At 21.1% G+C, this 26,806-nt stretch overlaps 1 protein-coding gene across 1 annotated transcript in view; it reads left to right on the forward strand.

The window, feature by feature from the left end:
• The first annotated feature begins 1,075 nt into the window (after positions 1–1,075).
• Positions 1,076–26,806, forward strand: part of LOC129618480 (sodium/calcium exchanger 1-like) — a 33,211-nt gene continuing 7,480 nt past the window's right edge. The window contains exons 1-3 of the mRNA XM_055533264.1: positions 1,076–1,161; positions 4,840–4,887; positions 25,218–25,366. Of these exons, the coding sequence (XP_055389239.1) occupies positions 1,152–1,161; positions 4,840–4,887; positions 25,218–25,366 (207 nt within the window). The 5' untranslated portion in view covers positions 1,076–1,151. The remainder of the gene's footprint in view (positions 1,162–4,839; positions 4,888–25,217; positions 25,367–26,806) is intronic.

Consider the following 26,806-nt stretch of genomic DNA (forward strand, 5'->3'; position numbering starts at 1 on the left):
GTTGAAACAATGAAAAAATAATAAATTTTTCTTAATTATTGAGGCTAAATATTTACTATTAATTACTAAAATCTAACATAAGACTTCTTTATGCTTATGAAATTAACTTATAGGCTTTTATGGGAAATCACATCGCAGAAAGTAAATTTCTGGCTGGCAGGATAACCAATTAGCACAAATGATGTTTTACTACCGTTTTACTACCATTCGTTTATCGTTTTACGAGGACCTACACCGTGATCTGCAAGCCGTCATTGAGAGTTCTATTATAGATGGCCTAATCTTCGATATTTCGTCCGGCCCCGTTACACATGCTCCGTCTTACATAATCAATCTCACTCCGCCTAAAGCTAGACACTCAGAGAAAAAGTGAAAAAAGGTCTCTTTCTTTTCCATTTCTGGGCCGTTGTGTTGAAGGATGATCCTTATCCGCATGCTCCCCCAACGGCCAGTGTCCTGTGTAGAATACCGTTAGCCAGTCAATATCCGCCCGAGACATCACCATGAATCCATCCGATTTCCTAAAGTCCCATTTTGATCAATCTTTCTTGCCATCCCGCATGTGGACAGGGGTCTCCATGCGTACAACGCGCGATAAATAATATATTCATTTTCACTGCGTAAGTAAGCACCCACTAAGAGCTTTAATTAAAAAAAAATAAATTAGTTTCCTTAGAATTTGAAATAACTGTCTGAGTCTAAAGAACATTGTCACAGCATGTGAATTAGAAAATACACATTGCGATCGGTTATGTTCTGACCACTTTAGGTTTCTTTTTAATTGAATTATAATGAGGATAAATACTCAACATAGTATTATAATAAATATATGCACATATAAAATTATAATAATTTTATTATTCATCTCATAGGTAATTTTTATTTGTATATTTTTTATACAAGTATATAATATAGCGTGTGTACGTTATGCATAATATTCATACAAAGATTATATGAAATTTATACATTTTTTTTGTATTTTTATTTACTTATTATGTATTTATTTTACTAATAGAATTTTTTTCCCTATTTTTTTTCCTTTGTTTTTTTTTTCGCTATGACTCTAAAGGAAAATTATACCACTAGGCATTCTAGAAGAAGGAAGTTATGAAAAAGATGTACTATTTTATGTAAATATCGGAGAACCACAAATGGTTGGAGGTAATTTTATTGATTTTATTCTTATAATCTAATTCTTTTATACCAAAAACAAAAAGAGTAACTTAAATATTTTGAATTTGAAAAAAAAGTGTAAATTTTTTTTTTAGTTCAAGAAATTTTTTTTTCTGTTTTTAATTTGTAAATTATTAAATTACAATATTGTAAAGAAAAGTAAAAAAATCTGTAAATTATTTTTTAGTTTTTTAATAATTCAATTTGAACAGAAATAAAATTAATTATTTAGAATTTTTTATTTTTTTTTTTTTAATTTATTATAAATAATATATTTTATATTTTAATATAAATTTGTAATTATCTTGTAATGTAAGATATAATTATAATTTTTTCTTTTATTTAATATAATCTCGCAAAATACATAATAGTATATAATAAAATTAAGTAATATAAGTGTAGGTTTTGAAAATATTCTTATTAATATGAAAAATAAATTATTTAAAGAGAGGAAATTATATTGATGTTGTTCATAATATTTAATTTCATATAGTATACATATATTATGTATTTAATTCGATGTTTTTATAAAATAATATTAAAAGTATTCAAGTATTTTGATATAAAAATAAAAACACATTTAAGGGAACTACTTATTATTACATAATATTGATATTTCAATTCTTTTCATTATTTTCAATATATTTATATATACATACATTATATACCTATTATATATGTAATATATATACAATATTTTATTCATATTTTATTTCTTAACTCTTGTATTTATATAATATATTTTTGTAATTTTTTTAAATAATTATTGCTCTTCTATTTTCACCATTCTATTTATACAATATTATATTATAACTAGTTAAATAAATATATAATTAATTTACTTGAATTATTTTAAAATAGGAGAATAAAAAATATATAATATTATACTAAATAACTAATATTTTATATCTCAATCGTATATATAAATTTAACAAACAAATTTAATTATATATATACATATGTAATTAATATTTTTTCCTATATTTTTCAAAATTATTTAATTTTTATCAAAATTTATTTGTACAAAAAATTATAATATAAAAATTTCAAAAAAATTTCAATCAAATGTCTTTACAATTATTGCAAAGATATTTCTATAGAATTTTTATTTACAAGAACAAAATTATAATATATAAATTTTACGGGATATTCAAATTTAATTTCTTTTAATTCATCTTTATTATAATTTATATACTATTTATACAAGATTTTTTTATAATTATATTATAAATATTTTAAATAATTCTATATAATATTTATTTCAATTTTTTCCTTATTATATTTTACAATAATATACTAATTTAATATGAAAAAATTAATATAATTTTATTAGCACGTATTGAGAACTGTGATGTAAATTATAATATTAAATTAGTATATTTGAAAAAAAAAAAATTATTTAGATTAAGTAAGAAAAAATTAATTTTTTTTAATAGTTAAAACTGAACAGTATTTTTATTATAGGGAAAATGAGCTTGAAGTAAAAGAGAATTTTAATTACCATATTATATAAGATTTTATTAAGTAATATTTAAAATTAAAATCTCACTTGTCAAAATAGTGTCATAATAGCGAAATGATTTGGGATTAACGATAAATTTTAATATAGTTCAAAAACAATTTTTGTGAGAATTTAATTATAAAATTTTTTCACTCAAAAGTAATATTCTACATACTTGTATATTATATAAATGACACTATTTAAATTAATATGAAAATAAGTACTTAATTCGTCAATTTTAGAATGGAAATTTAATTAAATCAGATCCATTTGTCCGATTAATATTGTCGTTTATCTCGTTCATATCGTTTATTTTATGCAAATGTAAAAATCCCATTATAATTGAATTATAAGAAAAGCAATTTCATTTTTTAAATAATTAAAAAGGGTCTTGGCTTAAAAATTTTCAAAATACAAGATTATACATTTTTAAATTCTATATATATATATATTAACATAATGTTAAATAATTCGATAAGTATAATATATACTTAAGTACTTGCACATATTTAAATATTGCCAAATAAATTTCTCTTTTAATTTAAGTTCAAATTATATAAAAAATGCAAATATAAAATTTTCATTATGTAAAAAATTTTACAATTTAATTTTTTCAAAATTTATTTGATTTATTCTTTTTTATTTATATTTAATTAATTTTTTTAACTACGTAAATAACAGTGAATTATAATTTTTTTCTTTTTTTATTATTAAATATTAAAATGTATAAAAAGTTTATTTATAAAATTCTAGAACATTTTTAAGTTTGTTTTGTGATTTATTTTTGTTTCTTCTTGTATTTAATATATATTTTTTTCTTTATTTATTTATTTGAAATTTTGTATTTTTACACGATTTAAATTTCTGTAAATAATATTTGTTTAAAACAACAAAATACATAAACAATAAATAAAATACCATTCATAACATTTTCATTATTCAACATACAACAACCATATTATTATTAAAATATTAAAAAATCTGAAATTTTTAAAATGTTTTAAGGTTTTGGAGATATGCATAAAATTATTTACAAAAAAAAAAATTAGAATTTTAAATAAAATTTCTGAATAAATTTTATTAAATCAAAAATCATTAAATTTACTTCTAAATTTCAGTAAAAATTAAATTATTTTCAAACTATATACATACATATATGTATAAATAAAAGAAGTAATACATACATACTAATAGTTCTGCAATATATACACAAAAACACATACAAAAGCACACAAATAACCAAAAAGAGCGTTTAAATCAAAAGAATATTTCAATTATCGCAATGTAATTAACTTTCTTCTTTGTTTTCGTCCTTTGAAAAATTAAAAATTGTGCTGTATGCTTCAATTTCTAAAATGAATTTTTTCATTAAAAAAATTTTAAATATATAAAATTTCGTTTGTTTGCATACAATATTTTTATTTACTTTAATTTTAAGCTCTAATAATTTAGATTAGTATTATAAAAAGCATTAATCACATTACTAATACGAATCAATACAAATCATATAAGAGTATATTTTATATTTCACTATTTTTCCATGATTAATTTCCAAATTCTATTTAATAACAATTAATCCTGATTAATTAAATTATAGAAAACAAAATATAATCCTTCATTATGGGAAATTTTTATGTTTTATTAGGAAAATCCACCTTATAATAATTTTAATTTTTAAATGACCATAGTTTAAAACTTTATTAATTATACTCAATTGATAATATTTTCATAATTATTCAGTTTTCTTAAAACCACAGTTTTTCCAATCGTTTAATTATATCACTAATTTTCTTTGAAAATAGTTGTAAAATTTCTAAATTATTCTTATGAATAATTAATTGTTCCCTAATAATCCAATAGTCATGTTTTTCTATCTATTCAACAAAAATTAAAATTCAATAAAATTAAAATTTTCATATTTTTTTCACAAATTACATAAATATTTTCATATAATTTTAAATAATCGTTTTGATGGCACTACATTTTTGAGTATATTATATTATAAAAGTATTATTGTTCCCTGGAAATAATGTAGAAAAATGAAAAAATTGAGTAGTGAAAATTAGTTAAAAATTTGTAAATAGAAAAATATCGAGAAATTTATTTCGAAAATAATATTTTTTTTTCAATTCTTCAAATTTTTTCTTTTATTTTATTACATACAGCGAAATCTTCTGTTGTTGATCCTGAGAACCCGGATGAAGAAAAAAAGGGTAAACAACGTGCATTCATAAAAAAAAAAATTACAAAAAAAATAGAAACGAAAAGCTTAAAATTCTTTTGAATGGCTTTTTTTTTTTTGATTTTTTTTTCCTTTTTCAAATAGGAATGCCATTTTCTTTTTTTTCGTTCAATTAGATATTAGAAAGTACCGAATGAATTTCTTTTCTTGATACACTGCGTGAAATAATTCGAATAATGTATATAGATACAATTTTATCAAATATCCAAAAATACAATATTATATATTGAAAAAAAAAACAAAAACAAATTCGTTACAGAAAACGAAATCCAAACAGCTACCCAAATTAAATGAAATTTATTTTACAATTTTTATAGCACATTGTATAACATAAAATAAAGGGAACAATTCGAAATCATTTGATATTCGTCAACTCCAACACATTCATTTCAACAATTTATATGAAATATTAATTTGAAATAATTGGATTGCGATAAAAAAACTTTGAAAATTTAAAAATCAATTTTATCATTATTCGCTGTGGAATTTTTAAAATATCTTTACAAAAAATACACTTTATAATATTAATAAGTGCGACTGCAATATTTCAATACATATATAAAAATTTCGAATGAAATGCAATCTAAATATGTTGCATTTATAATTTTAATAGAAAATTTAATATATTTTTTATTATTATATTAATATAACCAATATTAATATTAATATTGGGTATCTGCATCAAATATCTATAAACTAGTGCGGAACAACGTTTGAATATTTTCGAAATTATCCACTATTCTCGTTAGGTACAAAAAATATACATACAGAATCAATATTTTGAAATACCGTGTCCACAAATAATTGAACATAATTTGTCCACAAAGAATTGAATACTTGACATTTCTTGACCATGACAATTAATAATTTTTTAATCTTAAACTCATAAAATTTCATAAGTTTTTATAAAATAAATGACTTTTTGAACTAGATACTTTTTTTTCTGTTATTTAATATGATAACCTAAATTTTTTAAAGTACTCATGATTTATTTAAAATTTACGAATATAAAATTTTTATATGACCCTGTACTCCCATCTATTAACAGAAAACATAAACTCTCATAAAATTATATTTATTTTTAATTATTATTGATATTTATTTCTATAATGTTATTTTTTCTTTTAAATATAATTACTGAATATTGTTTATGATTCTGTTTCCAAATTTTTTATATATAGTTAAAATGTAAAATATGTACTTATATGTTATACATATGTACATTATTTATGTCCAAAAAAATAGAACACAAATTCATATACATATAAAATATTAAATATCCTTTTTAAAATCAAATATAAATTTTTCATATTGTATACACAAAAAATTATTCAATTATTGTTATACTTGTGTAAATTTTAATTCAAAACAGAAACCACTTTCCTCGTAATATAATCTGTTAAAGAAATTATATATATATTCTATATATAAATAAGTAGATAAATGAAAAATAAATCCAAAATCATGTTAATATTATAATATAAATGTAATATTATTTTTTATTAAATTTGTTAAACAAAAATAAAAATAACAAATGAATTCAACACACAAACAAAACACTTAATGTTATTTAAAACAAAATATGTTATGTTAAAACGTTATTTTAACATTATTATATATGTATACTTTTTTTTTATTTTAATTTATTTCTCATTTTTTTTTTTTGTTAATAATATAATGAATAATTTTACAATTATATAATTATTTATTTTAAAAATATCATTATTAAATCAGAAACTTAAAAAAAATAATTTTGATAATTACCTTTCACTCAACTATATTAAAATTTCTTCAATATTAATTATTTAAAATGGCTATTAACAAATATATTTTATGAAAACTGTAATCGAAAATTATATTTACTTAATGTCGTTTTACATTTATTTATTTTATTAATTGTTGTACATTTTATAGAAATATTTATAAAATAAGGTAAAAAAGTTAAAAAGTAATTTTTATATTTTAAATACTTATAAAACTTAATATAAGGGTAACGTGTCCAGCTATTGGCACCTATAAGAAAAAATATTCTGCCAGCAATCGAATGAAATTACATTATTGCCATCTAAATATATTTTTTTTAAACAAATAATATTTTCATATTAAATTTATTAAATTTTATATATTTATTTAGAAACAAAAGAGCCGCAAAAATTATAATTATTGGCATGTTATATAATTACTGGCTCCTTGGACAAGAGAATAATTTTGACCCTTCTATCATTATTAAAACTATAATTATTAACTGCTTGCTATAATTATTGACACCTTCAGAGCTATAATTATAGGTAAAAATTCTAATTAAAAATAGCAGTGAAGAATCACAAAATCGCTATAAAAGAAAGTAGATGTTTGCATATTTCTACGCGGCCCGAAGAATACACTCAAGTTCGTTGTGATAACGCCGAATCTCTGCTTTTCTGCCTCACATTCGAATCAGTCGGAACTTCTCAAAAAACCGGCTAAAATCGCTAAGATTTTCATTTGCTAATTCCAAAGTGCACCGAAAGAAATAAGAAATTTTTACGCTGAGTTCGCCAGCGCCAGATATGAGCATAAAAGATGGGTCACTATTTCTTTATACTCTTCATTACAGCAGTTTCTATAGAAATCTTTTACGGAGCAGCCCATCCTCCTTGCATGTTCACCTTGCCAATCAAAAAAAAACTTATTATAGCATCGCTATAATCAATTATAGCGGTGCTATAATAATCCTCCTCATCAATAAATATCAATTTATTGATGAGGAGGATTACCTATCTATATAGTATAATTAGTATATATGACTTCCAATCGTAAGGTTTATTATAGGACTAATCATTATTATTATTTCAATTGTAGTAATAACTATCGCTTCAATTTTGTCAAAAAAAACGTATTGCTGCGACCGACATATCCTTTAATCGGGGAGATATCAAACCCTCCGAGTAACTCAAGTCTGGCTTTGGCCGTAACTTCTTTGTTACGAACAAAATAAAGGAAAATTTTAAAAAAATTACTCAATAAACATAAAAAAAAATTACAGTTTAATTCAAATGTGCCAACAGCTGTAATCGTTACACTATACAGAATTTTTGTTTTTAATATTTTCTTAGAATTCATGAAAATGCTTAATTTATTAAGCATAAAGCGCAATTCAGTCATGAATAATTTTAATAAATAAAATTTTAAAATATAAAACAGTATTTGTATAATCATTTTGAACTATTTATATAAAACTAAAGCTTAAAGTAATCAATTATAATTAGAAAAAAATTTTTATCGATCTCAATAAAAAGAAGTTTAACAGTCAAAATAATATTTTCTTTAAACAAGCTCAGAGGAGGAAGAACTAACTCAATGCAATTATTATAAATACAGTTATTAATAAATACAAATCTACTAATAATTCAAAATTTAATTCATAAAAACTAGTAATAGGTAATTATCGAAATTGTTTTTTTTTTCTTTTTTCAATTTTAATTCTATTATTTCAACAAAATTTAATTTTCACTTTATTTTCAACTTCATATATTATTACATCTTATATCTATATATTTATTAAAAAATATTTTCTATATTTATATTCTCTCTCTCTCTAAATGTATACTCTAAATTTATTATTATATTAAAAATTTTAATATAAAATCAAAAAAAAAAATTAATAATTTTGCATCATTTAATTTTAATGTTAATATTTCTCTATATATTTCGGCTTGTGTATCTCATTGTCGGCTGTGGCTTGCAACAAAACTTACAATACAAAAAAAAAAATTTTATGAAACGAAAAAAAACAAAATCAAAAAAAATAATAAACAATATAAACTTTTTAAATGAATGCCAAAAACAAAAATATTTTCGATATTTTTTTTTTAACATATTTTAAATATCGAAATAATAAATAAAAATAATATAATAATAATCGCATCATTATCGTACTTATCTCTCTGTTATATAATAATATTTTAATAAAATTTACAAAAAAAAAAAAACATAACCTATAATTTTTTATCTTGTGCATTGTAAAAAACAATCATAAAAAATAAAATAATTAATTGAAAATAAAAACGAAAACAAAATTACAAAAATGGTCGATTTATATTTATTTTATACATATGTATTATATGTATATATCAATAAATATATATGTATATATATATATTTATGTATACAACATCATATTATCATAAAAACATGAATTTATCGAAAATCCAAATATTGAATTTGAAACGATGAACAAAAAAAAAAAACCAAAAACTCAAAATAAACTCAAAATTAATTCGAAAAAAAACTGTAAAATAATTTCAAAAAAAAAAAAAATTTTCACCGCTTCACTGTAAAACTGAATTTTGTAAGTAATATTTAGAAATCTTTTTATATACACTTTTTATATTTTTCCTTTTATTATTATCAATTATAAATTTTATATATTTAAGTAATATTTGTTTTTGTATTCTATACATTTGTTATATTCAAATTTGTCTCCCATATATATACCACACCCCCGCCCCCCACCCCCCCCCCCCCCACGCAAAATTCCATAATATTATGTATACCTTATTTATCCTTTTATAAAATTGTTTTCATTAACATTTTATTTATTTTTTTTTTTTAATTTTTATCTGCTATATATCTTTAGTAATTGTTTATTTTTGCTGTTTAGTTTAGTTTTCATATAATATTCATTTATTAATTTCTTTATGGAAAAAAAAAAAAACAAAAATTTCTTATATTATATATAGACATACATATATATATATATTTATTTTAACTAAATACATTAAAAATATTTTTTGTCCAATATTCATATTTTGTATAAAATTTTTAACCATTGTAGAAGCCATTAGTTTAATACTCATATATATATATATATATATATAGTAAATGTAATTGGTGATGGATAGAAAATCATATTTAACTTTATATATATATTTATAATAATATACATAAATTAGTGTAATTGTAGATTAAAGTAGTATAGAAATAAAAAATAAGGTAAGCACCTGCTTTTAAAGATTATTTTATATACTAAAATAAAAAATATATATCTTAAAAGATAAATCTAATAAGAATATTACAACATTTCATGTATGTATATGCAAACATACATATATAACAAAATATACATATTTTGCTTATCGTAAATATCATCAAAAATAAAATATAAAGGGTGAAAATATTATTCTTATTATTTAAAATAATTTTAGCGCGAAAATCTTAAATGTTATATCCAAAATTAATATAATTATATTAATTACAGTTTATAATATTATTCTGCTGTATAATAAAATATAGCTGTATAATAAATAAGTATATTAAAAACAAAAAATGTAAATTAAATTGTAATTATAATGTACATTTAATTTTTGTTAATATTCAGCCGTTAAGCCAACTACCATCTTACCTTAATTTTTTTCAATAATATTAGAAAAAATGTTAGAATTTTTTTTTGTTTTTCATAAATGTATAGAAAATGTGTAAATTTATTATTTTCATAATATGCTACAATTATTTGTCAAAAATATATTTTGTAGTAAAAATTATACCATCACTATATATACATATATTCAATACATTTAAAACTACCTAGTTATATAGTACCCCAAATTACAAATTATTTTCAAAAACTTATAATATTTATATACACAAATGCTAAAATAATAGTAAATGCTATTTAATTTTTGAAATATACTAAAATAAAAATAAAAAAATCATTAGTTATTTTTTTTGTAATTTTCTTCCATTTTCACTCATTTATTTTTACATAATATATAAAATATATTTTATTCACTGTGTATTATAATAATAACATTCACTTTAAAATAGAAAAGAGTGTCATTATCACTTCATAGCCTTATTTATACACACTTTTTTTTCACATTATCTAAATTAAACAATTTTAATTTAAATAATACATTAGGGCAATATAGGCACCATAATTTTCATATTGTTATACGTCATTCTAATGTTTAATTCTATATTTAATTAGGCTCTTATATAGAAATTTTTGTTTTAATATATTTATTTTGTTTAAATTAGATACTTATTTGTCTTTTTGTTTTTTTTCTATGTAAAATTCAGTTAACTGCGGGAGCATTAATAATATATTCTTTAATTTAGAATACCAAAATGAAAACGGTGAATTCAAATTTTAAAAAATATCGAATTTGTCAATTTTCGGACATGCAATCGGATTGAATATATTTTGAAAACGATGTTTTTTAAAACTGATTTTATTCTTATTAAAAATTAATCATAACAAAAGTTTTCATACTTTTTTTAAAGTTCAATAAATTATTATTCCATAATATTCTCTTACAATACTTATTCTAAATTTTTATATTATAATAAATATATAAGTTTATTTTAGTATATTGTCAATAGTGCACAGTGCATCTACAAATTTAAATCTCACATTTTCAAACGCAGTTTATTTGAGGTATATTCAATATTGATCACTGAACAAACTTATAAACTTAAACTTAAAATTTGATACTATCATTGTAACATTCGATTTGTATTAGAATCGATTTCTTTTAAAAAATTATCGAAATTATGCAATTCTAAAATATGTGTATTAAAACAAAATTAATTAAAATTCAATTTCAATTTTATTAAAGAAAAAATTCCCATGTTTTTCAAATAAAAAATATTTTATTTCCGAAAAGTAATCCTTAAATCAAAAATAATACTTAAACATTATTTTACAATCATTTTTTCTCTAACAGGTGCACAATTAAATTAACCTATTAAATTTTTTCCATTTTACTTTATTGTGCTGAATCGACCAAACAGCTCACCCACATATTTAATTAAAATTCATTGAAATTTTTTCTGTAATCAAATTAAAAATTAATAGAAAAACAATAAAATATTTTTTTTTTTGTATTACTTGATAATAAATTACAATTAAAATTTGAAAAAATTTTGCACATCATGAATTTTTACATAAAAAATAAAAGCATTCATTTTTTATTTTTATTTTTTTTTTGCGTTTTTCTCTTTCACTCTGTTTATTTTTCTTTTGGATTCATTTATAATTAGTTTTAAATAAATTTCATTAACAATTCATTATATTTCATTTTACAATTAATGAATATACCCAAAAAAAAAGCCAGACACAAAAAAGGATGAAGAACAAACATTAACAAAAAAAAAAAAAAGGAAAAATAAAATTGAAAAAATAAAATTTACGACCATTAATTATTACTACAAATCATAATCGTCGAAAAAAGGAAAAAAAAACAGGAACAATTAACAAAAAACAAAAAAAAAGCAATACCAAATTCTGATTTCAACCGAAAACTTAATTAAATTTAAAAAAAAAATAATTCAATACACATTTGCATACATACATTCCATACAATTATAAAAGAAAAACGAAATATACCAATACTATTATAAAAATTATATATGTATGTGTGCATATGTGTATTGCATTTCTACTGCGATATAAAAAAAAAAAAAATCAAAAACGCTTTTCATGTGCTTTACCCGCTTTTGAAACTGGATGAAAAATACATATATAATGTTAAAGCATAATAATAAATTTTATTTTACAAACAAAGCATATAAATAAAAAAAAACAACAAAAAAAAAAAAATATTAAAAAAATTTTATTGTACGCTCTACTATTTCAGCAGTCGGATTAACTACTTATTTCACTGTCTAAATGTTCACCTTTTAACTTTCATCTTTCTCTACTATTCTCTATACTACGTGCTATCTATCTGTTTATAATCTTTTAACTCTTGTATAATAATATATATATCTTATATATCCATATATATATATAGTATATATTATATGTGTATATATTGTATTTTATGTATGTATTTTTTTTACATGTTTTTTTATTAATTTGTTCTTTTGTTATTTTTGTTTTTAATACAAAAATGTTTTCTATTTTTCGTTTTGTTTGTTGTTATTTATATATGGTATGTGTGATTTCTGTTAAGGCTTATTGGATTTTCAATGTTATTGTGTTATTTTTTAGTATATATTAGTGAATACTTGTAAAAAAAAACAAAAATTTTTTTTAAACAAGAAATACCAAATGCATGCTTTTAAATATTAAAAACCAAATCAATTTTTTTTTTTAATTAATATGTAATTATATATAAATAATTATATTTTATAATAATACAATATTAAAATATCTACATATTTGAATAAGTCAGTAATTTTCTTATTAATTATTGGGCATGTATGAATTTTTTTAATAACACTTAATATAATGAATAATTCAAAGTGCACTCGTATATTATTTTATTCGAGAAAATTTTATTGATTTAAAATTTAAAGTTTATTAAATAATTTATATTAAGTATATTATTTATTTATATTTAAAATTAATTACAATTAATTATATACTGTCCGCCTTTATTTAGAATTATGAATTAGTGCTTAAAGAGCCCATCTGTATACTGTAAACTAATAATAATTTATTTTCAAATCTACAAATATAATTAAAAAGTTTTTTTTGAAGTAGTCAATTTTATATGAAAATACGAAATTTATTAGGTTTTGCTTTTGTAAATTCTCTATGTTTATTTAAAATTATTAATGGAGGTATACGGCTTAACTATACGGAGATATGAAAAATTACATGCAATTTAAATGTAAGATGAAGAATAATTTTTTTTTCACCGAAAATAATACAAAAATTTTTAATATAAGCTTTAAATAAACAAATCAGTGTGAAAAATAAAAAAAAATTTTTTTTTGTTTATTACAATCTATTGATATGCGCAAATTTTTTGGAAAAAATTGCATATTTTTAGGGGTAACCATTTTATTTGTAAAATAGCACATTTCCTTTAAAAATTCAAATTTAGATAAATAAAACGTTCTATTGAAATAATAAAATTCACTTAAATTAAAAGAAGATGATTATTTTCACGTTCCTATTGTAAATAGAAGTTTGGTAAAAGTTATAATGCCCAAAAAAATTTAGATGACCTAAAAATTAGAATTTTCCAAAAAAATTGTATGGAATTTTTTGAAAAATTGTACGGTATAAAGAGAATTATAAATGCAAAAATTCAGGAAACTCCGATTACGGATACGAAACAGTTAATTTGTAGTGTAAATTCAAAATTCTTATGTTGTTCTTCGAATTACTTTATTCGTTTACAACAAACGGCCTTAGTAACTTTACGTCTTAATTTTAAAATCCATAAGGAATTAAGGTACCAGGTTTTGGGGTTTTAGGGAAGGGATTTTTACGTATCCTCCAAGACCTAGTTAGCTACAAAATTTGAGCTTTCTATCTTTAAAACGATACAAATTTTGTGAACATGAGGCCAGGTAGACACACGAAAAGATGATGGATAGACAAAGAGTAACTAGCATAAGCATTTTATTTTAAAACGGGTTTGTACATTTCCTAATTACATGCTTGATGCAATACATAAAATTCTTACTTTATATACTTGCAGAAGAATATTCTTATTACAAACCTTTAACAACATGAAATATATTGGACAACGTAATGTTAAATGCTTTATTAAAGAATTATATAGTAACACCAATGATCATAATGTTTAATGTATTATGAAAAAATATTGCTGAATAATCGATATTAAACTTTTGATTTAAGATTTTTGATGATCTTTACAAATTGCTATTTGTATTTTTGTTAAAAAAAAAATTATTTTTTCACAAATGACGGAAAGTAAAAAAAAAAGCGAAATAAAAAAAAATTCTTAGATGTTATAAACCATTTATAAATAATAATGAACACGTGCAACTACATTATAAGTTATCAATTGTCATCTCATAATCCAAACAAAAAATGAAAGAATCTGAAAAAAAAAATGTTAAAAAAAAAATGATTTTTTTTTCTCCTATTTTTTATATCACACGATAAAAGTTAATATCATCATACTTTTATCTTATAAAAAAATAACTAAAATAAAGCTGGGGACAAAAATATTTAGGCAAAGAATCCGGAAATTTATTGTTTCCTATGTCTTATCACTATATTTTTTTGTTAATTGAAATGAATTAAGCAATGCCATGTTGAAAAACTTAAGAAAAAAAAATGGCATTTTTAGAATCAACTCTTAAATTAATCTAAACATACATTTATGTACAATCACACCATGATTGGTGAATGAAACAATTAGAGGAATTGGTCCCCAAAATAGTACAACTCTATAAAGGTTGGTAAATTGGTAGATTCCAAGGGAACCAAACGGGACAAGAGGACATATCTCCCGAAAAGTGTAATCTTTCGCGACTTATTGTAGCCTGCCCAGGTTCCCACCTATAATATTCCTGTTCCAAGTATAAAACTGGAAATATACTTAAGGGAATAAGACAGTAGTTTTCGAACACTCAGGAAAACTTGCCCACGACAATTGCGACTCCGGACAGCCAGTGTAAATGGCAACTTACATGGCAACACTAGTTTTACATCTATACAAACTATTGAAAATGCACATTGTATACATAGATGGATCAGCATATTTTCTATTATCAATGGTATTAATAGATATTTTCATTTTATATGTAATATAGAACATTATATTTTATGTTTTATCATAAACAAATTCCTATGCCCATTTATAAAATCTAAAAGCATATTTGTAACATGAATGTGTATAAGGTCATTTCATCGCCATTTATTACATTATAAAAGAATAAAGTTCTTTAGAAATTTCTAACATAAACTCATATAGGAAATATATATTGTATGTATTTAAATCTGCTACAAAAAAAATAATCATGATCAAAGTTAAATGATAAAATTCTTATCAAAAAAACCATTTAAAGATAAAATAATTGTATGTGTATATTTTCTGCTGGTACTGTTACGCATACATATATTGTTAGTTTTGCATACATATATGAATATAATATGTTTATTATTATCTGGATTTAAATATTTTAAAAAAATATCATCATTATAGAAATATTAAATGAAATGGTGCCGACCGATTCTTTACAATATTAAGGTTCCAGTTAGGTTAAAGCATTTAAACATCATAGATTCATTTCATGCCTTAATAATATTTGAAATCTGTGGCCTTTAGAAAAATACCTCTGAAAGCATTACCAATTTACATAATCTGACAATATAAAATTCACAATACCAAAAATCAGCTGATCGTTGTAAATTTGAGTTTGCATCATAATATTTTTGATAACAATTTGACATTTTCTGAGTACACAACAGATTTTCGTCAGACTCAGATTTATTATATAATTCAAAGTTAAAATCTTATAAAAATAAATAGATTATTTCTGTGAACAAATTTTAATATAAAATTATTTAATACCCATTATTTATTTATTATTACCCAGGAACAATATCCTGATTTCCAAAAATTGTTGAAAATGTATCTCATATATCCTTTTTTCATAGCTATAATTTTAAACCCAATATTAAGTTTTAAGGATTGTGGTATTAAAATGTATATAAAATGCATAATGTTCTCCCATTTGTAAACCTTCTATTTAATTAATTCTCCTTCAATTCCTTAAATTTAAACAATTCTTCAAAAATAATAATTGTAAAAAATTTTATTATTCTATTTAAAATATAATTAATTCTATAAGAATTTTCCATTTTACATTTTTGCTAATTTTATTTTACAATATTACTTTATAAATATTGAATATGCATTATACATTAATCAAATACCTATCAATAAATAAATATAGCTATATAGAGTAAAATACAAGTTTTATATAACTGATATAATATATATGAATGACGTTATCTTGACGGAAGAAAATAAATTTACTTTCTACTTTGAAATTTACAATTTCCTTTTATTATAAAGAATAAAATTTTCATTTTCATACACACGCACATAGTAATACATTCTATTTCAAATATTTTATATACCATAATATTCATATTATAATAAAATATTTATCATTGATTGCAATTTATTTATAAAAGATTGAAAGGCATACAAATCTGTATTTACATTTAGAATTGAAAAATACAAAAATGGCAGTATTCCGTATTGTAAAAAAAAAACGCAAACTTTGATCATGTATAACGTTCTGTATTGCAGTTAAAAAACAAAATTACAATTTTACGCATCCCGAATTGTATAAAATGCATTTTCGAGACGCACAAAAAGCAAATTGTAAATCAAAACATTGTAGACGTTTTTTGTGAAGTTTTAATGATAAGTGTTACCAGTATGCGTCAATTAATTGACATAGCACTATTTTTTGACATTTTTGCGTTGATTTTATTGTTAAGAATTGGCAGTAGGTGAAACAAATTTTAAGGAGGATGGTAATAATGCCTACAATGTTATTTATAATTTAAAAAGAAATGTCAATGTCACAAAATTAAAATTTGTATCCCGAAATGTAGCAAAAAACCGTTGTATTTGCTTGATAATGCAATGTCATTGTATTTAGTTTTGGATTTCAATACAATTTAAAGAAGGATTCAAATCTTTGTTTTTGACAATACGAAATCTACCAATGTAGAATTCTTTCTAGGTTTCTGTTATACGCAATTCATATTTTTTATGCATTTATGAACATCCTTTTTTATACTTTTAAGTAAAAAATCTCATGCAATTAAAATTAACGAGTATGCATTAAAATAATAATTAAAATTCGATTTTATATTCTTATAGAAAGCTTGAAGATGAAAAACTTTTTAAAATTTTTTATAAGATTATTAACTTTACTATCATATACTACTTTGCTGATGTAGTAAGTAAGTAATATTCAAACATTGTACAAATTTTTTATGATCATTTTTTTTTTACTATGCAATTCAATTTACATAAATTAAATTTTTATGTACTGCATTATTATAACCGAAGTCATAATATAGTATGATGAATCGGAGTTCTTAAACTACAATATATCTACATATAAAAAATACAAAATACATAGAGCTGTCAACAATTTTTTTCTTTATAATCAGTATGAAAATTTTATGTAGAACTCTCATGTTTGTTGTAAAATTTTTATTAAGATACTGTACACATAAATATATACATGAATTGCTTTATCTTTTATATAACCAAATTAATATTACTATAGATATTAGATCAGAAGAAATATAGTTCATAAATAATTTTCATTGTATTCTTCAATGTAAAATTACATACATTAAAATATTCTTTGTAACATTTTACAAATATAATTTTATGTTATACTATATTTTTATATGTATTCATGTGAAGCATGTTCAGGGGATAACAATTCTATGATCTGGTTTATAAAATCATAAAGGGAATATATAATATAGATAAACACCCTTATTGTGAATCTCACTCGTAGAGTTCTATGAATTTCAAAACTAAGTTATGCACGTACACTTTTTAGTAATTACAAATCTCACGCGTAGTGATTATGAATCTGAAACGGCAACGTTATTTTTCGGAGTATTAAAATCATTATTTTATTACATCTATCAATTGACATGTTGATTTTTTAAACTTCATAATAGATATTTAAGAAAATAATATGCATTTCAAAAAACAATAGATATCGTAATTTCTCCAAATTTCAGTACTACGAATGAAATTTACAATAAGGGTGAAAGGGTGAACAAAATATAGACATTTTTATAATCATTTGTCCAATTAAAACTAAAACATATCCTAAGAGGTTCAGTGAAATAGCTTTATCGGTTCCAGCCCAAAATTCCCAAAAGCTAATTTCAATTATTTGAAAAACTAATACAGTTAATTTCATAAAATTTAGCAGTCATATGTCCAATTATAGCTCTGATATATTATAGAAGTTCTAGGAAAATGGTTTTGATAATTTAAGGTAGCTGCCATAATTTTATAAAGCTATTTTTAAATATTTCAAAAAACTATTTGTGTAATTCATGATATTTGGTATGAAAGTACTAATTTATAGTTTATACAACTTAAATTAATAATATTTTTTAATACGGACCCTAGTCACAATTAGAAATGAACATGAAGTTCTGATATATTTAAATATATCAATTATGATTTGCGAATTGTTAATCTACAACAATTTTTTAATTTAACCTTGAAATTTATGCTCAAGCAATTGTAAAATTTCCAAATTATTTTCGTGTTATAAGGCAAGGTACTGAAAATAATATTCCAAACCTTGAATATACGAATACATATATACAATTATATATTATGTGCAATAAGTTTAACATACCCTAAAATTTCAAAAATCACCTTGAAAAACTCAAATATTCCATTTCCAATTTCGAATGAACAGGATAAACATATACGATATATAATAATATATACATTGCCATCAAAAACACAATCCCCAGAAAATATTAGCAAATTAATTTAATCATCACATTCTTAAATTTTATTCTTACTCTTAATTGAAATTTAATAAACTAAATTTATCAAAAAAAAAAAAACAACAAAAATTCGTATCTTAAATAAAAGTTAAATTTTCAAAATTTACTGCTATTCAAAATATTATTGATAAAAATAAAGGATAACAAAACTTTTATAAAATTATAAACTTTTATATTATCACATATTGTTATACATAAATTTAAATATGTATATACGAATATGAATACACGATTTTATAATACAAATTATTCTTTAAAAAATTTTAAACGAATATTTAAATACAAAAAGAGCGTATAAAAGCAGCGTTATTCGATGTTATTATTATTCTGGATGTAACATCTGTTCTACATAAACTTACTTATATAAACGAATAAGAGAAATTACCAATTTATTTTCGCCCTTATATAATATGCGTATATAAGTTAAAAATTTCAACTTACTTTGTGTATAATAAGGATTTTACATATGTACAATATAAAATTGCTTAAAGTACTTGTTATAAAAAATATTTTATACAATTTATATTGTTCTATTCCAAGAAACTCTTCTACTATTCACACCATATACATGTAGCTATTTATATTTTTTTTTTCTATTTTATTTCTATTTTCTTCTTATTTCTTACTATACGTATGCAATTTCAATGAATATGTCATAATACACTACATGTTGTTGTCATAAATAAAGCGTTGACATAGCGCTCGCTTTATATTGGAGGAATTTACAATTTCAAAACAAAGATTTTCTTTTATTTTTATAACATATTTATATGTAGGATATTTATTTGTATATAAGAATGTTTATTATCCTTTTACTACATTTTTATTTTTTGTTTTTAAATATTATTATAAATTGAGTTTACATGACTGTTATTATAGATTATCAGAGATCTAAAATGGATATTGATACAAAATATAATATCAATACAAAATAAATATTTTGTGGTGTTAAAGGGATACATTAGAAATGTAAACACAAAATATACACTTATGTTCATAAATATATTTATCCTTTTAAATAATAGCATTATAATATGTAAATATCAAGAATATTTAATTTATATTAAAGTTATATAGTTATGTAATATGTTATACAAAATATTGATATATAGTATAGCTACAATATTTTATTCAAGTTGAATTCACAATAATACTCGTGACATTTAAGGATATTTGTTTTTTTTTCCCCAATACTTTATAATGGAATAATAAAATTATGTGGGATAATATTTAAAATTCGGAATTATTTGCATATATAAGATATAGATACGAAAAATAAGTAATGGGCATTATTAACCTAAGGTGAATTCCAAATTGTTGAATTATTGTTATATTTTGTTTTTTTTTTTTTTGAATAAAACTTTTATTCTTTTGACATTTTATTTATCTATATAAGAAATGTATAAATTTTCTATATACATTAAATTGCTTCAAGAGTGTTACATGTTAGAAATATGAAAGTCATAGAACTAACAAAATTGTGTTTTGAAATTATTTTAAATATTAATAAGTTAAATTGAAGTAAAGGTATTGTCACTAAAATTTCAAGATTTTAGTGATTTAATCAACACAACTTATTCGGATAAATTAATATACATTAAAATGATGTACTTGTAAAATTTTTGAGTTAAACTATCATTCGCTTAGACTAAATAGTGGAGACACTTCATGCCCCTGTGAGAAGGATGGGGAGACTTCAGTAATCTTTTCAGAGAAATGTGATGCACTCGTCCGTAGAAAAAGGGAAATACTTGACTCTCACAAGTTACTTGAGCTCATCAGGACAGTGCGTCTCGTTACCCCATTTTTACACACCTAGAAATCTACAAAAAATCATCAGATTTCATTTTATAATTAATTCAATTCAAAACCTTGCTAGCACTGTCACTATATCAATCAATCAATAAATTTACGAATAGACATTGATATAAATGCATAGTATATTAAAAAATATTTTGTAATTAAATTCCAGCTGAATGAATAAATTGAATAACTTGGAAAAATAACTTAAAATTTAAAACAAAAAATATTCAGGAGACGTGTATTAAAAATTTTTTCAGCACATTGTTAATTACATTAACGTTTTCTACAATTATACTACAATTTATAATGCTACAGTTGTGTATGTCTGCTCATATAAATATAATTTTTTCCCAAAAATAACTTTTCGAAAGTAAATAAAATACGAAAAAAATGTGTATGTGTTCTAACCAAAACCACAATAAGGATGAGTTTCTTTTTCAATTTTTGTTCTACATATTCAAAACTTTTATTTGTTATATATGGTGACATTTTAAATATTTCACATTATTATTCGATTTTAAATTTATTTAATTTGTTTTTAAATATTCTACAATGAAATGAGAATTATTATTATAATATTTTGTGTTTATAAAATGGATAACATGATTTTATAACTATATACGTCGCATATCATCGGTATTTTTACATTACACGCGTATGTGTTATCTTCTTTTTTTTACATTTATTATAACATTTTACTTTTTCACTGACATGATTATATGTTTTTACTGTATATGATAAGTACATTGTTTTCATAATAAGCACATACATAGAATAATTTCATTCTAATGGTGACGCAAATATGTACATAAAATTTGAAAAATTTTGTTATAAAAAGAAAATTATTATGATAAGAAAATTTTTTGACTTTAAAACAAAAAAAAAGTACAATAATCGTTGTGTTTGTGACATAAATTTTAATGTTCATTTTCCTCCTCAACAAAAATTTCAACTCAAAACTTTAATATTTAAGAAGAATGTATATATAAAGATGAATATTTTTCAGATGAATAAATTCTTTTCGCATTAAAAACAATTTGAAAATTTTATATAAAAGGAAAATATGAGAAATTCTACTATATACATATATACAACAATTTAAGATTATTGTTTTTCAAATAAAATATAAAACTTTATTCTTTTCTATTTATTATTGAAAAAAATAATTTAATTTAAATTGATTTGAGGAAAAAAGATCCGTTCTCACACAAATACTTAGGAATTCTAGCATTCTGAAGTATGAAGTAATTATTATTGGCGTAAATACGGTAAAGTCTTAATTATTTTTAGAACAAAATAAGAGAAGCCGAATTATATAAACTGGGAATAGGGCAACACACCAGTATAAGCCTTGAATGCGTACCCTAAGTTCAAAGCCTTATTTTGAATTGAATTTCCTTTCAAGTAATCTTAATTGTGTTTCGACAAACAACAGTTTGCAATAATACTCTTAAAGATAAAAATAATTTTATTTTTTCTTTCAAATCTCTTGATTATTTAATTGTGAATTAAATATAAAATATTATTGAGTTTTATGTAAATAACCGATTAAATTTAAATTTTTTTTCACTCATTTTATTAACAATATCATTAAAATTTTTCAATAATTTATCCTTATAATAAAAAATTCTAAGAATCATTCATTATCTGTACAATTTATTAAATTTTATTAACATTATATGAATTACATGAATTATTCATGTTAACTGTTTACAGGGTTCAATATAATAAAATTCTTAATATTTGAAATTCTGAATATTTTATTATAATAAATATATGTATATATTTGAATTATGCTCACAATTTGAAATACATTAGAAAGATCTTGATGGAAATTAGCAAAATTATTTTCTTTAATGAATATTAACGAAAAATTTTTAAACAAATTATCTTAAAATTTATTGTTCATCCTAATTTTATGTTAAGTTGAATAATTTATATGATTTACATCAAAAGAGATTTAAGAGCTTGCCTTATTAAATTTAAATTATTATTTATGACATCAAAAATCAATCGATATTAGAAATGCTGTAGAAAAATATTGTAATTCAAAATTGACAAACTCAAATACTTTAATTGACTGAATGTATACGAAATCAAAATTCCACTATTAAGATATTTATTTAAGGATTCTAATAAAATAAATAAATCTGATAATTGTTTCAATTAATTTAAATTGAGATTAATTTCAATTAATGTGCAATTACTTTAAAAAATTTTAATCATATTTTTCATTTGTATATTATAATTAATTTATTCTATATAATTTTTTCGCGTAGGTACTCGTAGTTAAAATTCCATTACAATTAAAATTGAAAACTTTATTATAATAATCTCTTAAAATTATTAACAAATTCATTCTAAAATTAAATGTATACAATCAAATAATACTCACAAATTTCTTTTAATGAAGAAATTAAAATTAATTGAAAATAAATTTCCATAAGACGCGCTCTTTCTATACCAATTCAATGGAATCTACTAAATTTTTAAATAAGACATTTTCTATTAAAATTTTAAAATTTCAAAAAAACAACATGAGAAATATCAAAAACGCTTTTTTTTTTTAATTAAAAATTATAATTTAATTTAAAATTTAATTATATAAAGTCTCTTATATACTCTTGTACTTAATTTTTCAATTTATTTTAATAGATGTAAATTTTTTCTTAATTCAGAAACATTTTCAGGCATTGTTTAAAGTATTTAATTAATTTTCTACATTTAAAAAATTGATAATTAAAAATATTAAAATAATGTAGCAATTAACAGTACTAGACTGTATAGAAATATTAATTATTAAAAATAAGCATAGTACGGCAGTAGTTACTATGTAATTCGATATTCATGAAAAGATTTTCGTACTAGGAAAAAATGATAAGGTAGTACCAACCAATTTGTATAATACTACCTTTCCATTTCTGCAAATACGAAAATTGTTTCACGAAAATCGAATTACGTAGCAAAACCCGCTCATGAATATCTTGAGTTGCACATGGCAATAACACAGTTTCCGAGTGCAATTAAATTTTAAAATAATTTTTTTAAAATAGTTTTCGAAACGTCATTATTTCATCATCATAGAGCTCAAAATATATAAGTTTTTACATAAAATGTTAATTGTTATAATAGTACAATTGGTTACTCCAGATTTATATACAATGGTCTTGCAAAAACGAACTACAACTAAATTATTTCAAAGTTGCATGTAATTTTTCATATTTATGTAAGTACGGAAATCACAGAAAGCAAAATACGGCTTAATTTCTTCAAATTTTAAAATATAGATTTTCTTTTAATATTGTATTTTATTTAAATATATTTTCGAATAATTTTATATGTTAGTTGAAAATTTTAATAAAATAAAAACACAAATTATTTTCTAATTAAAAATATTTCTATAAAATAGATCGCCTTTAAGTTTCCTTTATTGTTAGTTAAATAAGAATATTATACCTACTTACTGTTATTATAATTCTGCATTTGTTGTTAATCGTTTATCCTATAAGTATGCAATATTTTTTTCTTAAATGTTGTTCACCTTAGAAATCTTAAAAAATGTTTAAATTTATTTTTTTAATGTTGATTGTTTGTGTTGTATAGAATTTAAATCTTGTGTTGTTTTCACATTTTTTTTGTTTTTTCCTTTTCTGAAAATAAAACAAAAAAATAGAATTTTAAAAAGCAATTTTAAATGTATTAGTAGGATTGGTATATAATATCAAAAAAAAAAGAAAAAAAAAAATATTTTTAAGAACAAATATTTTTGTTATCCTATTTTTTTTTTCCATTATTTTTTTAAAATGTACTTTAATAACAAATTGTATCCACCTCTATAATGTTGATATTTGAAAAAAAATTAATTTCTTATAAAAATTAATTATACGAAATCCTCAATTCCCTTGGTTTTTGTTTATGAACATAATATAGTTCTTTTTTTAAATAGAAGGTTTTTTTTCCATATTTAAATATAAATATCCGTACATATATAATTATATTTATTTTTAATTAAAATATTTTTAATATTGTATAAATTTTTTACTGTTATTTGATAATTAAATTATTTTTTGTTTTTTGTTTTTAAATTTTCATTTTAACTTTCACTTATGGCAAAAAAAATTTCGAACAAATGTTTCGAATATTTTGGGAATCAAAAAATCGTCTTCTTGTATAACATTTACAAAATATATATGAATGTATATATGAAAATCGAACAATATATATAGATGATGAACTGATAGGACTTGTGCAGGCAGCTGAAGCAAAAGCACCTGAAGATTTAACCGAAGAAGATAAAATGGCTTTATTAGGTCGACCAAAAATTGGTGAAGTTATTCGGGCGCAATTAAGAATTAAGGAAAGCAAAGAATTTAAGGTAATTTTTATTAAATTCGAATTTAAATTTAAATAATAAAAATTAACAAACCTTTAAAATTATTATTTTTTTTTATCCTTGTAAAAATTTTTATTTTTTTGCTTTTTTTTTTTTGTTTTGTGTTTAAATGATATGAAATAAAAAGAAGTAAGATAAAAACAAAAGAACAAAAAAAAAATTTTTTGGCTTATTCTCAGTAAAAAATTCCCGTACTTTTTTAACTTTTTATTTATTTTACTTTTCCGTTCAGTTCCCGTTAAATTTTATCATTTCATCAGAAAGGGTGATTCGATAATTATTGCCTTAAAAAATTTTGGTATTTACTACCAAAAATTTTGTGGGTACAAAAAATGGGTAAAATTTTCGTTCCGAAGTAGCTGCTTTCAAAACTCACATCCCCTAAGTACAGTGATTTTAACGAATTTTCAGGAAATTTTTATTTCTTTTTTTTTTTGAATGGGCTATTAAACAACTTGACATTCTGATTTTTGAAAAATTCAAATTGTTCCCCTTATTCTTTTTTTTTTTGTTTTCCTTACCCCGACAATTTAACATGAAATTTTTTGAAAATTCAAAACAAATTTTTAAAGAATTCTTTACCGTTTCTTAAGCTTTAATTTAAGCATTCAAATATTAAAAATTCTGTTAAACTTTTGAAGATACAGCGAAAAAACTATTCCAAAAACTTTAATTAAAGGTATAAACAAAATCTTCAAAATTGTTTATATTTTTCGTCTCTATCAATTATTAAAATTCACATTGTTTAATTGAATGTTGAAAATTATTAAAATTCAGTTGAAATTTTCAAGAACCCTTCAAATTTTGAAGATTAATCATGAATCACCCTGCAATATGCATACATATGCATATATATTATATACTTATGCTATTATACGTATATACTAAAAATTTAAATATCGTATTTTTTGCATAAAATTTCCGTATAACATTATCAATGATAACATTTTTGCAATGCATATAGTAATAAGGTATACTTAGATAAAAGAACTTTTATGCACTTCATACAAAGTAATTTTTAATTATTAACGAATAGTCGTTGTTACCTTACATACAAAAATTTTGCTTTACCAAATAGTATAACAAAATTTTAATTTCATATAACATAATATTTAAAATTACAAATTTCTTCATAGAAGCACATCATCGTTTTCCCAATATAAATTTACGTTCTTGAGAAATTCAGATATTCTTTACATTTCTTAAAAATTTATTAATAAATAATTCTATATATAATACCAGTTTTTGTAAAAATTGTACGTATAATAACACAAACGAATACATTACCACTCTTAAATGTTTTTTAACTCAATTTACGGAAAACACTCATCATAATCAATTTTAATTTGTTTATTAACGCCTGTTTTGTTTATTCTTATTCTGTATATTAAAATTTGTGTAATAATCATTATGGCCCATCAT

This window comes from Condylostylus longicornis, unplaced genomic scaffold, assembly GCF_029603195.1.
Source record: "Condylostylus longicornis isolate FDR11 unplaced genomic scaffold, ASM2960319v2 ptg000007l, whole genome shotgun sequence".
In the NCBI taxonomy this organism is placed as follows: domain Eukaryota; kingdom Metazoa; phylum Arthropoda; class Insecta; order Diptera; family Dolichopodidae; genus Condylostylus; species Condylostylus longicornis.